General features: G+C 42.9%; 1 protein-coding gene across 10 annotated transcripts in view; it reads right to left on the minus strand.

The window, feature by feature from the left end:
* CNTNAP2 (contactin associated protein 2) overlaps positions 1 to 14,329 on the minus strand; it is a 2,604,396-nt gene that overhangs the window by 1,054,122 nt on the left and 1,535,945 nt on the right. For 9 of the 10 annotated variants that reach the window (XM_068236339.1, XM_068236338.1, XM_068236337.1 and 6 more), the window contains one exon: positions 11,694 to 11,765. The exons of the other annotated variant lie outside the window; for it this stretch is intronic. In XM_068236339.1, the coding sequence (XP_068092440.1) occupies positions 11,694 to 11,765 (72 nt within the window). The remainder of the gene's footprint in view (positions 1 to 11,693; positions 11,766 to 14,329) is intronic. 10 annotated transcript variants of the gene reach the window in all.

The following is a 14,329-nucleotide window of genomic DNA, read 5'->3' on the forward strand; positions in this document are numbered from 1 at the left end:
TCTGCCTATCCTGAGGATCTTCAGACCTTTATCTGCATGACCGTCGAGTACCTCCTGGCCCGCAATTATTTCATGTTCGATGGCGGCTTCTACCTCCAGAGATGTGGCGCCTCCATGGGGGCAAAATTTTCCCCGTTCCCTAGCCAACCTCTACATGGGGTGGTGGGAGGAGTGCCGCGTCTTTGGGGGTGGGAGCCGCCTTCTGGGGCATGTTGCGTGGTACGGGAGGTACATTGACGACCTCTTGGTCATCTGGAAAGGGGCATCCGAGGGTATCCCTACATTTTTGAGTTATCTCAATTCCAACGCCCTCAATCTGCAGTTTACATTTAGTTGGCACAAAAATTCCATAGATTATTTAGATGTCACCCTGGTTGGTGACCCAATTGGAGGGAAGATACTCTCCAAGACCTATCGGAAACCCAGTAGTGGTAACACCACTCTTCGAGCCACTAGCTGTCATCCGACACATACTATTCGCGGGGTCCCTGTGGGGGAGTTTATTAGAGACTGCCGTAATTGTTCGGAGGCAGCTTGGCTCGAGGAGGAGTTTGGGAAAGTTGAGGATAGATTGCGGGAGAGAGGTTATCCTGAATCGATGATTAAGAGGGGCAAGGCCCGGGCGCTCTCCAGGGATAGGAACCAACTTCTGGAGAATGTAGACCGGAGTGGTACAAAGCCTCCTAGACCCACTTTTGTGACAACCTACAGTGTCGAGTATAACAAGATCGTTTCAATCCTTAAAAAATACCTCCCGATTTTGGAGGGGGATGAAGATTTACGTAACGTTATACAGCAGGGGGTACGTTTTGCGAGCAGGCGTGCTCCCACTCTGGCCCAATCATTATCCCCAAGTCTGTTTAACTCTAGGCCTGGGAATCCCACCTGGCTTAATATGATAGGCTCATATAGATGTGGGGTGAGGACATGTCGCTATTGCAATGTCCATACTCGAACTCAGGAAGCTATCTCCGCGGCGAACGGCCATAGGTTCCCCATTAAACAGTTTATTAACTGTGGCACCCGTTACGTCATATATTTGGTTAACTGTAGTGAGTGTGCCATACAATATGTAGGGTGCACCACCAGACCTTTGCGTGCCAGAATAGGGGAACATTACTGCGGCCCAGGTTGGTCGAGTACTAATGTTTCGAATGTGGCGAAACATTTTCGCCAAGTCCATCATGGCGACATGTCCTCTTTTTCCTATCATGGCCTAGAGAGGATATCCCAAAGTGTTAGGGGTGGGGATGCCATCAAACAATTAAAAAGCCGCGAGGCCTTATGGATCTATAGGTTGGGCACGAGACTCCCTAACGGTCTAAATTCCCGGTGGGATTTGGCCTTAATTACCTAATTTTGCACTTGAGCCCACTTCATTTTCTCCCTCTTTTTATTATCTGTATTATTATTATCGTATATAGTTGATTTTATTATTTTTAACATGCCTATTATTGTTAATATCCCCTCTACATGTGGAGTTGAAGGTTATCCCTGGTTTTAGGGCCGCCTCCCCCACAGGAGGAGGGTATATAGGCTTTTCCTGTGTCAACCTTACTTCAGCTATGATTAAGGACCACCTGGTCTGAAACATGTCAGCTGGAGATGTGTGATTGTGTGTACTGATTTTTTGGATACGTCCATAATAAAGGACTTCGTTTAGGACAACGTGCGGACCTTCCTCTTCTTCTGCTACAGTTTCAAGGATCTGGCCATCCTGGTTCCAGCACTGTCCGGTTCTGTGTGAGCGGTGTTTCCGAGTGTCCTTCTATGCAAACAGCTGTTTGCGGTGCGTTACACGGTGAGTTTGGTGTGTCAGTGTGAAGCAGTACCTTAATTACACTACCTGATTTATGTATACACATGCAAGATGTTTGAAAGCACTTTAGGCCTGTCATTTAGCATTCAATGTGATTTCTGCCCTTAAAACGCTGCTTTGCGTCAAATCCAGATTTTTCCCCGGGACTTTTGGCATGTATCCCACTCCGCCATGCCCCCCTCCAGGTGTTAGACCCCTTGAAACATCTTTTCCATCACTTTTGTGGCCAGCATATTTTTTTTTTTCAAAGTTCGCATCCCCATTGAAGTCTATTGCGGTTCGCGAACTTTAACGCGAACCGAACCTTCCGCGGAAGTTCGCGAACCAGGTTCGCGAACCTAAAATCGGAGGTTCGGCCCAACTCTATTTGAAAGTAAGAAGAATACTAATTTACAGCTGAGTATGTGGGTAACTTACCCTGGCACCAGTCTACTCTTGTATAACACTCTAGACCAACTTCACTCCTGGCGAAACTGCAGTGCAAGTTCTTGTTAAAGTGTTTTCAAAGCTATGTGGGGCTCTCCACCTGTTTTGTCACAGCCAGCCCCCAACTCAGCAGCTACCTGTTAAGGCTGTGACAGCCAAGCTGAGGGCGCCGAGGCAACGGAGGTGGGGGTGACAATAGAGCTTTGGAAACACAAAACGATAGACAGATGTGACTTGCACCCAACACATCACATTGGTAGTATTGTCTCGCACTCACTAAAGGATCAAACCCATAGGGCTTGATTCACAAAGCCGTGCTAACTGGTATTTAGCACGGGCGTGCTAAACAGTTAGCACGTGAAGTGCCGCTCGTGGACTTCTGCGCGTGCAAAGTGCTGTGATCGCGCGATCGTGGATATTTGCGTGCAATAACGCGGACTTTGCACACGATCACGCGGACTTTTGCACGGATCGGCCATGGAACTTTGCGCGTGCAAAAGTGGCACTTCACGTGCTAACTGTTTAGCACGCCTGTGCTAAACAGTTAGCACGGCTTTGTGAATCAAGCCCAATGTCTTTAAGGGGAGTGCAAAAGCTAAAAAAAAGAATGACACCCTCTGTGCAGTATTCAACAAGGAAAAGAGCTGGTACGCCCAAAGTTAATCTTTATTGGTTCTATGTAAAAGAAATGGCTTTTTCTTTTACTTGGCACCCAACACAACTGGCAGAATCACTCCGGATTCACCAGCTTCACCGTGCTCACAGCAGTGCAGCAATCCAACTGAACCAAAGTAGAAAAGAGCTGGGCACTAGTGATGATCGTAATTAGCTAATTACAATTATACTGTAACGCTGGATATAGACGTAATCACTGGATAGATAAATCGTGGTCAGATCATCAGCTAAAGTCATACACGTGTAGTCAGAATTACTACGGTACAATAGGACTGAGGCAAGGCTAGGTCAATAACAGGCTGATACCATACACAGGTGGTCAGATGGCAAAAGTACAGAAGGTTGAGACAGAGACAAAAACGTTAAACAGGCTGAGGTCATGCACTTAGATCAGATGGCTGAAGTACAGACAAGGAGGAGACAGAATCAGAGTGAGGGTTTAGCTGGGTCATACACAGAATAACAATCAGAATAATATACAATTTACAATATATATATAACTAGAGTACATATAAATCGGCAGTGTCTGCATATATATATATCTCTGAAAACTAGCTGACTAGGCACAGAAGCAAGACAAGGTCCAGCGCTCAGCAAACTGATAGCTAAAGCGGACAGTGATTAACTGAACGCCCAGGGCTTTTATAGCAGGAATAGAGCACAGACCAAGCCCCCAGAAAAATCAGACCAATCAGCAACATCCCTGCAGCAAGTGTCAGCTGACCCAAGAATCAGCTGACACACCTCAGAAACGCCTCCGTAACCTATAAAGGCAGCTCTAAGCTATGCGCATCCTCCTAGGGAGAATGCCAGAAACAACGCGCTGACCCACATCTACAGGGGAGCCGGGGATGCACCCATGCTGACTCATGTCTACAGGGAGCTGGGGATGCGACTGATCACAGAGGAAGAGGAAGCTTCCTCCAGCTGCTCAACACTATCAGAACAGCCTCCATAGACAAGACCAGAAAAGTTTGTTACATATACAAACTTTCACGTAAATTTTTGCAATTCGATTTGTAAATTCAATTGATTTTGCATAGTCAAGTAATTTTTGCTCAATTTCTTGCCGACTTAGCAAAGCTCCCATACATGCTATTGAAACCAAATTGCTACATATGCTAAGGAGAATAGTGGGTACAAGTGGGAAAAAAAAGAAATTTCCAAAAAGACCTTGTAGTTTTTGAGAACATCGATTTTAAAAATGTAAAGAAAAAGGGGTTTTTAAACTCAGAAAAATGACAGTTTAAAAAACATTTTTCTTTGCATTTTTAAAATCGATTTCCTCAAAAACTACAAGGTCTACAGAGGTTCACATGAAATGTTTTCAATATTACAACTTCAGTTGTTGTAAAGAATTTGCTGATAACACATTAATGGTAGAAACCACGAGGTACCTTAAGAATGTTTGTGGAGTCAAAGCCTTGATGAGTCAGAGCTGTTTTAGCAACACAAGGGGAATCCACCCATTTTAAGGCAAGTAGGATGGCATGTTTTTCCCACTGTATAGATACTTTTTTATAAATGCTTATGGGTTGGTACATTGACTGTTAATGCCAGAACCTTGGTTAAGTATGCATTGCTGTGCCACCACATGAGTTTGGAGCCGGGTGGTATAATTAGTAAAAAATATTGGTATTTACATTACTGATATTTTACCAAGCACTACCTGGCATTTATTCTCACTTGAACCCTTTTAGTGCCAAAAACTAACCTTCCACCTAATACCTAATACTAACCCTGCCTTCAAGTGCCTTAAACTACCCCCCCCCCCATTCCTGACTCTAAACTCATCGCTGAAAGCTCCACTAATTGTAGACAATAAGCTACAAACTGTATTTCCTATGTAGTATCCAATGGCTATTATCTGCATCGGGTGCACAACTGGACGGTTTTATTTTTCTTTCCTGTGTTTGCCCCAGAAACATAGTTTTTATCACTTAAGTTGTTTACACATGAAGACGGGCTTAATATTGATTCCTGATAGTAATAATTTTACATCAGATTTGCCTAAAACTAACTTTAAGGCTTCTTGCACACAGGGACGTTACAGGCGCACGTTAGTGCAGCCTGTAACGCTCCCCCAATGCACAGCAATGTAACACAAGTGGGCTGTTCACACTGCCCACGTTGCGTTACATTGTAACGCAGCAAAGTGCTGCATGCTGTGCGTTCTCCGCGGCTAAGCCGCGTTAGACTGTTTGCACATGCTCAGTCATGTTGGGGAGGAGGGGAGAGCGGCCGGGCACATGGCTAATTAACCACTTCAGCACCACAGGGTTTTTTGCTTAAAAACCAGAGCAATTTTCACATTTCAGCGCTCCTCCCATTCATTCACCAATGCTACTATTGCTACTCATCAGATGTAAATGATCTATATCTTGTTTTTTTTGCCACAAATTATGCTTTGTGAGGGTGATATTTGCTTTTAGTAATTACCGTATTTTTCGGAATATAAGACGCACTTTTTCTTCCCCAAAACTAGGGAGGAAAAGTGGGTGCGTCTTATATTCAAAAGGTACGGTTTTGGGTCCCAGAATATACTCACCTGATCCTGCCACCGCGCTCCTCTTCTCCATCTGCGGTAATCCGAGGCTGCCCGATCATCCAGATTCATGTCTTCTGTATCATGAGGCTTCCCATTCCATAAGGATGCAGCTCTTTGGCGTCCCATCCGCCGCGTTCCTCATCGCTGCAGTCTCGGTATACAGACTGCAGCCTTCCGGTGTACGCATTCCTCTGCCCGATACTCTTCCTAGTTACCGCGTCATAGGCACTTCCTGGTTACAGTGCCTCTTCTGTGTGACCCGCAGCGCACGTGCGCCTGACGTCACGTGCGCTGTAACCAGGAAGTGCCTATGACGCTTTAACTAGGAAGAGTATCGGCAGAGGAAGGAGTACACCGGAAGGCTGCAGTCTATATACCGAGACTGCAGCGATGAGGAACGCGGCGGATGGGACGCCAAAGAGCTGCATCCTTAATGAGTGGGAAGCCTCATGATACAGAAGACATGAATCTGGATGATCGGGCAGCCTCGGATTACCGCTGATGGAGGACAGGAGCGCGGCGGCAGGATCAGGTGAGACACAGCAGAGGTTAGTTAGTGAAGTGTAGCATAGTGTAGTGTCGTTGGTGGGGGGGCAGAAGGGGTTAGTTAGTGTAGTGTAGTTGGTGGGGGCAGCATAGGTTAGTGAAGTGTAGTGTAGTTGGTGGGGACAGCAGAGGTTAGTTAGTGAAGTGTAGTGAGGTGTAGTTGGTGGGGGGCAGAAGGGGTTAGTTAGTGAAGTGTAGTTGGTGGGGGACAGAAGGGGTTAGTTAGTGAAGTGTAGTGTAGTTGGTGGGGACAGCAGAGGTTAGTTAGTGAAGTGTAGTGAGGTGTAGTGTAGTTGGTGGGGGGCAGAAGGGGTTAGTTAGTGAAGTGTAGTGAGGTGTAGTGTAGTTGGTGGGGGGCAGAAGGGGTTAGTTAGTGAAGTGTAGTGTAGCTGGCCAGTGTAGCCTAGATGGGGACATTTTAGAGGGGAGTAGGTTGGTAAGACGCCCCTGCACCAAAGACGCATCTAGGTTTAGTTAATTTTTTTTCCTGATTTTTGCCATCTAAAACTAGGTGCGTCTTATATGTCGGAGCGTCTTATATTCCGAAAAATACGGTATGTTATTATCTGTGCATTTTAAAGGGAAAAATGAGGAAAAAAAAGTAAAAATACACTATTTCTCCATTTCCATCCACTATAGTTTTCAAATAAACAATGTTACCATAGGTAAAACACACACATTGTATTTGCTAATTTGTCCTGGTTATCTCAACATTTAAATAATGTTCCTAGTACAATGTATGGCGATAACATATTAGTTTCTGGTTTGTGTTTTTTGTTTTCTCATTGTACTTTATCAGTAATTAAAAGCCCTTATCTTCATGATTAACAGTAACACACTCTCATAGAATACATATTTTAAAAGCTAAGTCCCTAGGGTAACTATGTATTCTCTTTTCAATGCTGTCACGTTTGTTTGTTTTTTTTACAAGTATTTCTTTGGGGGTACAGAGTACATGAAAACAACAGTTTTATTGCTTTTCATTCAGTTTTCCGGTAAAAACAATCACATGACTTAGCCCTCAGTTGTCAAACAACACAAAATCTATTCTCTCACTTGTCACGGTTAAAATGATACCCTATATACATAATAAGATAGCTTATTGGGCATACAGCACACTGTTTATCACAAGTACGCCTAGGGCAGCACGGTGGCGTAGTGGTTAGCTCTCTTGCCTTGCAGCGCTGGTTCCGTGGTTCGAATCCCAGCCAGGGCACTATCTGCAAAGAGTTTGTATGTTCTCTCCGTGTCTGCGTGGGTTTCCTCCGGGCACTCCGGTTTCCTCCCACATTCCAAAAACATACAGATAAGTTAATTGGCTCCCCCTAAAAATTGGCCCTAGACTACAGTACTTACACTACATAATATAGACATATGGCAATGGTAGGGATTAGATTGTGAGCTCCTTTGAGGGACAGTTAGTGACAAGACAATATATATATATATATATATATATATATATATATATATATATACAGGATCTTCTCAAAAAATTTGCATATTGTGATAAAGTTCATTATTTTCTGTAATGTACTGATAAACATTAGACTTTCATATATTTTATATTCAAATACACACAACTGAAGTAGTTCAAGCCTTTTATTGTTTTAATATTGATGATTTTGGCATACAGTTCATGAAAACCCAAATTTCCTATCTCAAAAAATTAGCATATTTCATCCGACCAATAAAAGAAAAGTGTTTTTAAAACAAAAAAAGTCAACCTTCAAATAATTATGTTCAGGTATGCACTCAATACTTGGTCGGGAATCCTTTTGCATAAATGACTGCTTCAATGCGGCGTGGCATGGAGGCAATCAGCCTGTGGCACTGCTCAGGTGTTATGGAGGCCCAGGATGCTTTGATAATGGCCTTAAGCTCATCCAGAGTGTTGGGTCTTGCGTCTCTCAACTTTCTCTTCACAATATCCCACAGATTCTCTATGGGGTTCAGGTCAGGAGAGTTGGCAGGCCAATTGAGCACAGTAATACCATGGTCAGTAAACCATTTACCAGTTATTGTGGCACTGTGAGCAGGTGCCAGGTTGTGCTGAAAAATGAAATCTTCATCTCCATAAAGCTTTTCAGCAGATGGAAGCATGAAGTGCTCCAAAATCTCCTGATAGCTAGCTGCATTGACCCTTCCCTTGATAAAACACAGTGGACCAACACCAGCAGCTGACATGGCACCCCAGACCATCACTGACTGTGGGTACTTGACACTGGACTTAAGGCATTTTAGCATTTCCCTCTCCCCAGTCTTCCTCCAGACTCTGGCACCTTGATTTACGAATGACATGCAAAAGTTGCTTTCATCCCAAAAAAAAAGTACTTTGGACCACTGAGCAACAGTCCAGTGCTGCTTCTCTGTAGCCCAGGTCAGGCGCTTCTGCCGCTGTTTCTGGTTCAAAAGTGGGTTCATGCTTTAATCTGCTGAAAAGCTTTATGGAGATGAAGATTTCATTTTTCAGCACAACCTGGCACCTGCTCACAGTGCCAAAACCACTGGTAAATGGTTTACTGACCATGGTATTACTCTGCTCAATTGGCCTGCCAACTCTCCTGACCTGAACCCCATAGAGAATCTGTGGGATATTGTGAAGAGAAAGTTGAGAGACGCAAGACCCAACACTCTGGATGAGCTTAAGGCCGCTATCGAAGCATCCTGGGCCTCCATAACACCTGAGCAGTGCCACAGGCTGATTGCCTCCATGCCACGCCCCATTGAAGGAGTCATTTCTGCAAAAGGATTCCCGACCAAGTATTGAGTGCATAACTGAATATAATTATTTGAAGGTTGACTTTTTTTGTTTTAAAAACACTTTTCTTTTATTGGTCGGATGAAATATGCTAATTTTTTGAGATAGGAAATTTGGGTTTTTATGAGCTGTATGCCAAAATCATCAATATTAAAACAATAAAAGGCTTAAACTACTTCAGTTGTGTTTATTTGAATCTAAAATATATGAAAGTCTAATGTTTATCAGTACATTACAAAAAATAATGAACTTTATCACAATATGCTAATTTTTTGAGAAGATCCTGTATATATATATATATATATATATATACACACACTGTACAGCGCTGCGTAATATGTTGGCGCTATATAAATACTAATTAATAATAAAAAAAAAAAAATACTCCCCTGAGCTTCAAGTGAAGTTTTGTGGGGAGTTGATAAGAGTAGCAAGGGATTCAAAGTGGTTAATATTCACTGCACTCAGTGACGTGCAGTGTTTACTTCCTGGAGCTGCCGCTCTGTGCGGCGATTGGCCGGGCGGGACCACGTGATGCCGCATGCGTCCAAGAGTACTCATCACGGCATCACTGACACCAGAGTGAGCTGCACAACGCGGCTCACGCTGATGCGGCTCGATTGATAAGATCCGACAGGACGGATCTCCGCACCGCCGATTCCCTGCTCGATCCCCGCGAGGGGACAATGGCAGGGAATCGTGCGGGAGATAAGCGGCGCCGGCGGGGACGAGCGGGCAAGAGCGGGGAATCGAATGCGGCGCACGCGCGGCGAGCGGGGACGCGGCGGGCACGCGGAAGAGGCGATCCGGCGGCTAATCGAGCCGCCGGATCGCTACAATGTCCCATGGTGTAGATGGGGCTTAACTCAAGGTCAGGATTGAATAGTAGGTTCAGCAGCAGATTAACAGATACAGACATAGTACAAGGGAGCAAGCATGAGCAGTGTTGAGGCAAGATATAGGTTTAGCAACAGGATAATGAGATCAGGTAACAGGAACAGGAGAATCTAGAATATTCAGGCCTGGGAGCAACAAAGTTCTGGCAACTAGCTGAAGCAAAATGCAGTCTTTATATAGTCCAGTTAATTAGTGTGATGCAGATGGTGGAGTAAGTGTGAATCTACAGACAGTCCTCCTGAAGCACCCGCAGGCCAGAGCGGAATCTGCGAGTCCATAAGCACAATAGTAACAGGCCACCTGCTGGTGAATAGTGGAAGTCCAGAGTAGTTCAATTTAATACTACCACCAGCAGGCAGGAAATTATAATACATGGGGCCATATGCAATTCACATTTTCTGAGTTTTCACCTAGTTGCTATTTTACAACTTGTCATAAAATGCCTTAAGACAACAGCAAACAAGAAAATACTCAAAATAAATTTCATGGCACCAGTTCACCAACTTTTGGGTACTTTTTCAATTGTAAAATGTTGAAAATTTAGTTTACAGAGAAGATGAAAATTATCTCCTAGGAGATTATCTCCTAGGAGATAACTCAGGTAAAAAAATGAATTGCATATGGGTCATGATTCCTAACACACAAACACACCATTACTTCACCATATTAACAATCATAAGCAAGTGGTTTGGTTTGGTTTGCAGGCAGAATGCACACACACTTCATTGTGACTCAGGTTAGGATTACCCTTTAAACAGATTTAGGTCAAGAATTGAAACATAACAGTCTAAAACTAAGTACACACATGCGATTACTGTTGCCCATTGGAGATAGGGAAACAATCCCTCGGACGACAAACTGGGGAACAATGCTGTGCAGGTGCATTGCTGGCCTTTAGATGGAGGGATGACAATCGGTGCATAATGGAGTCAGTGGGAGAGAGAAAATAACTTAGCAATTGGGCATAATCAGGTGTCAGGGATTGTTAAGAATCCAACATGTTTGAACCTTACAGACATCAGCCATATGCTTAAGCGATGTCAACCATATGCTATACACACATTAGAAAAGTGAACAATCAGCCAAAGTGAACATCATCTGGAATTTCGGATGACTTTCATCTAATGGTACCTTAAAGGTGCATACAAACACACAAATGCACAGGCAACTCATTTTGTTATAGCAAAGCAACGCATTTATTACCATGGAGGGATCAGAACTTGTTTAGGAGTTGAATGTTTTACAGAGGCCTCAATCTTCTATAGCAGACTGATGTGTCGGCCTCAATGGAGGAAGGCATGGTGCATGACATAATGGCTGATACCAGGGGAGGGTGTGGGTGGGAAAGGAAACAAGGCACTTGGGGGGGGGGGTTGATTTAAAGATCTGGAGTACCAGATCTTTATATGGGCTTGGGGACACCTGTACAAAATGATCAGCTGAGGCAACCACAAACTGTGGCCTTCACTGAGTTTAAATCCTCATACACACGAGGCACAAATGTTTCACAAGAGACAAAAAAAAAAGCAGCGACAGTTCGTCACCAGGTCCCTCTGTGCAGCAGCCATACACACGGCACACAGAGGGACAGAGATGCGGCGGAAGCTGTCACCGAAGGTTCCTCCCCCCGCTGGAAGCTTCGTACATGGTGTATGGGTTGCTGTTACTAGGCCGCATACACATGCAGACTGTACGCGTGGCAGACTAGCGACAGTTGCAGCGAAGTTGCGGCGACACCTGTTGCCAGTGATTGGCCACGTCAATTGCCTGGCGACAGCTCTGACTGGCGACGGTTCGTGGCGCGCGCCTCATACACACGGGGACCTTTCGCCGAAACATGCGCGTGCCACGTGTTTGTGGTGACAGTTGTGCCCCGTGTGTATGAGCCATAATATAGCATGTGTAAGCAACTTTCTACTTTTCTATGATGTACACAAAGGGCTCGTCTTGGGAGACAGACATTTGGGATTATCTGAGGATGGAGCATGATAACAGAGAGGTACCTATGTCACTAAAATACTTACATACTGGTGACTTTGACAGTCAGATAGATATATATTAGCAGAAAGTAATTCATTTCTGTAAAACCAAAGTTCCTGTGGACAACAAATACAGTAAAACCTTGTATATTATGACTAACTCGGTTTAAGAGCACTTTGCAATACAAGCAAACATGTGTGTGAAATTTTGGCTTGATATACAAGCAACATCTTGATATACAAGCAAAAAAAGTATACATGCGTCACACTATCACAACTGAGCCGATTGTGTGTAATTGCTCTTAATCTGGGTGTAGAGGCTATTCAAAGTCAAAATTCCATGAAATCCTCAAAAGCAGGAAAAAGCAACTGTCAATAGATAAATTCCTTGTTAAAGCCACACTAAAAAGAAAGGTTGGGGCGAGCCAACAGATTGCAATGATTCTGTTATAGTGAAAGTCTTGTTTACATTTTTACTTTACACTAATTTACCATAACTGTTTTTGAATTTTGTGGAATGAATCAACTGGCTTTCCATTACTTCTTATGGAAAAATTTGCTTTGATATAAGAGTGATTTGGATTACAAACATATTTTTGAAACAAATTATGCTTGCAAACCAAGATTCCACTGCAAATGCTTCTTAATATTCACTTTTTAACACTTGACATTAGCTGAAGCCTGACACTAACCCTACCTTAACACAAACCTGTCTTGGATCTTCTAGCCTACTGAAGCAACCAATTTTTTACTACTAGCAGAACAAATAATCATATTTCCAAATTTGACATCAAACTCCAATGCTAAACATGTGGGGTCATCTTAAAATGTGACTATGTTATCATGTCCTGCTTTTATGGCATTATCAGTGTTATTTATGAGGGTATACATTGAATATTTCATGGAGATTATTTTCATAAAAATATCTATATATAAGTTCCATGTTGGCACACTTTGGTTCGGATCCAATTAATTTTTATTCATAAGTTTTCTCCTGGGAGATACTTTTTATAATTCTGTTTAAAATAACTTTCATCACTCTGCAATTGAAAAAGTACTAAACAATAGGTGTAAAGTACTGGCAAATGTATTCTGAACATTTTCTTGCTTGCTGGTGGTTTGAAAGGCATTGTATTGATAAGATTTGAAATATAACCTAAGAGAAAACTTAGGAGAAAAAGTGAATTGGATGGGGCCCATTCTCTGCTGAATTAGCCCTCATTTTCTTGAACATAACAAATTGCTTCCTAGGCTATGACACTCAAGTTATGCAGTCACTGAGTTAATGTTTATACATGTCTGCAACTTCTGCTGGTTAGAGCAACTACAGGACCTCAAAGCCAGACTGGCAAATGTTCTTGGATATATAAACACTTATGAGACACGTATAAACACTCTTATGAGAGAGCTTTATGGGTAACCCCACGCTGGCTGTACTAAAACGTAACTTTTGATCCTAACAGTTTTGGCGAAAATAAAGAACTAACTTAGTGCTGGAAGCCTGTTTGATGCTTAAATCAATCAGGAATCCATTGTATCTTCAGAACAGTTCAATGTCATGGTAAAGTGTTTTCTCAGAAAGTAAGCCAATTAGAGTGACATAAACAATCAATTTATCTTGTCCGTCTTCATTCAAGCTAAAGATGACCTGGTAACCTCTCTTGTTTGTTTTCTTGTTTTAAGCAAAAAGCCAATAGAAAGATAGATAGACAGACTGATAGACTATACACACATCAGCTTTATTTTCTAGGTGAATATAAAATCCATTGGGGAGGGGGAGTTTCATGGACCTATTTATAAACAGGATAAAAACGTGGGAAGGGTTTTTTCTTTTGCCATTTTATTGAATGTTTCCCTAACATCACCAAACACTCCTTTAAATTAAGTGATGATACTTAGAAGAAGTATTATCTCTCCTATCTTTGTCACTTTGATGCTAAAGGCACAGAATGACAGTGGCCTGCAGCTATACAGCAGTGTTCACACCTTCTGCATAGTGACTCCACAATCGTAAAGGTGGCAATGTCAAGGAAAGTCAACAGGAGAACATGTCAGCTAAAGCTCCTCTCCCATGATCACAGTGGCATAGTGGATAGCAGTCTCCCCTTACAGTGCTGGGTCCTTGGTTTGAATTCCTGTGAAGACACTATCTGCATGGAGTTTGTATGTTCTGCTTGTGGCCTCCCACATGCCAAAAACATGCAAATGTGCTATTTGGCTTCCCCTTAAAGAAAACCTGAACTGAAAATTAAAAGTAAAAATAAGCATACACAAGTCATACTTGCCTTCCATGTAGTCTACTCCTCAGTGTCTTTCTCCTGTCCTGTTTGTTCACTGTGATCAAGGGAATTTTCCGTCCTCCATTTTGAAAATGGCCATTACCCCATAACAGCTTTCTGGTCAGCACACAGTTAAACTGTAACATCGCCCACTTGAGCCATAGGGAAACATGGACATTAACTGGTACATCAGTTTTCCTCTCAGCTATAACTGACAGCAACTGATATTTTACGGACAACAACTGATATATTTCAGATCTGACAAAACGTTGTCAGAACTGGAAGGGATTATTGTCAGAAGAAAATGGTGATCTTCTGAGAGGAACTGATGGCAAGGTGCGTAATGTTTATTTAAAGTTACCTCATGTGTTTATTTTAAATATTTTTACTCAGTACAGGTTC

This window comes from Hyperolius riggenbachi, chromosome 5, assembly GCF_040937935.1.
Source record: "Hyperolius riggenbachi isolate aHypRig1 chromosome 5, aHypRig1.pri, whole genome shotgun sequence".
Taxonomy (NCBI): domain Eukaryota; kingdom Metazoa; phylum Chordata; class Amphibia; order Anura; family Hyperoliidae; genus Hyperolius; species Hyperolius riggenbachi.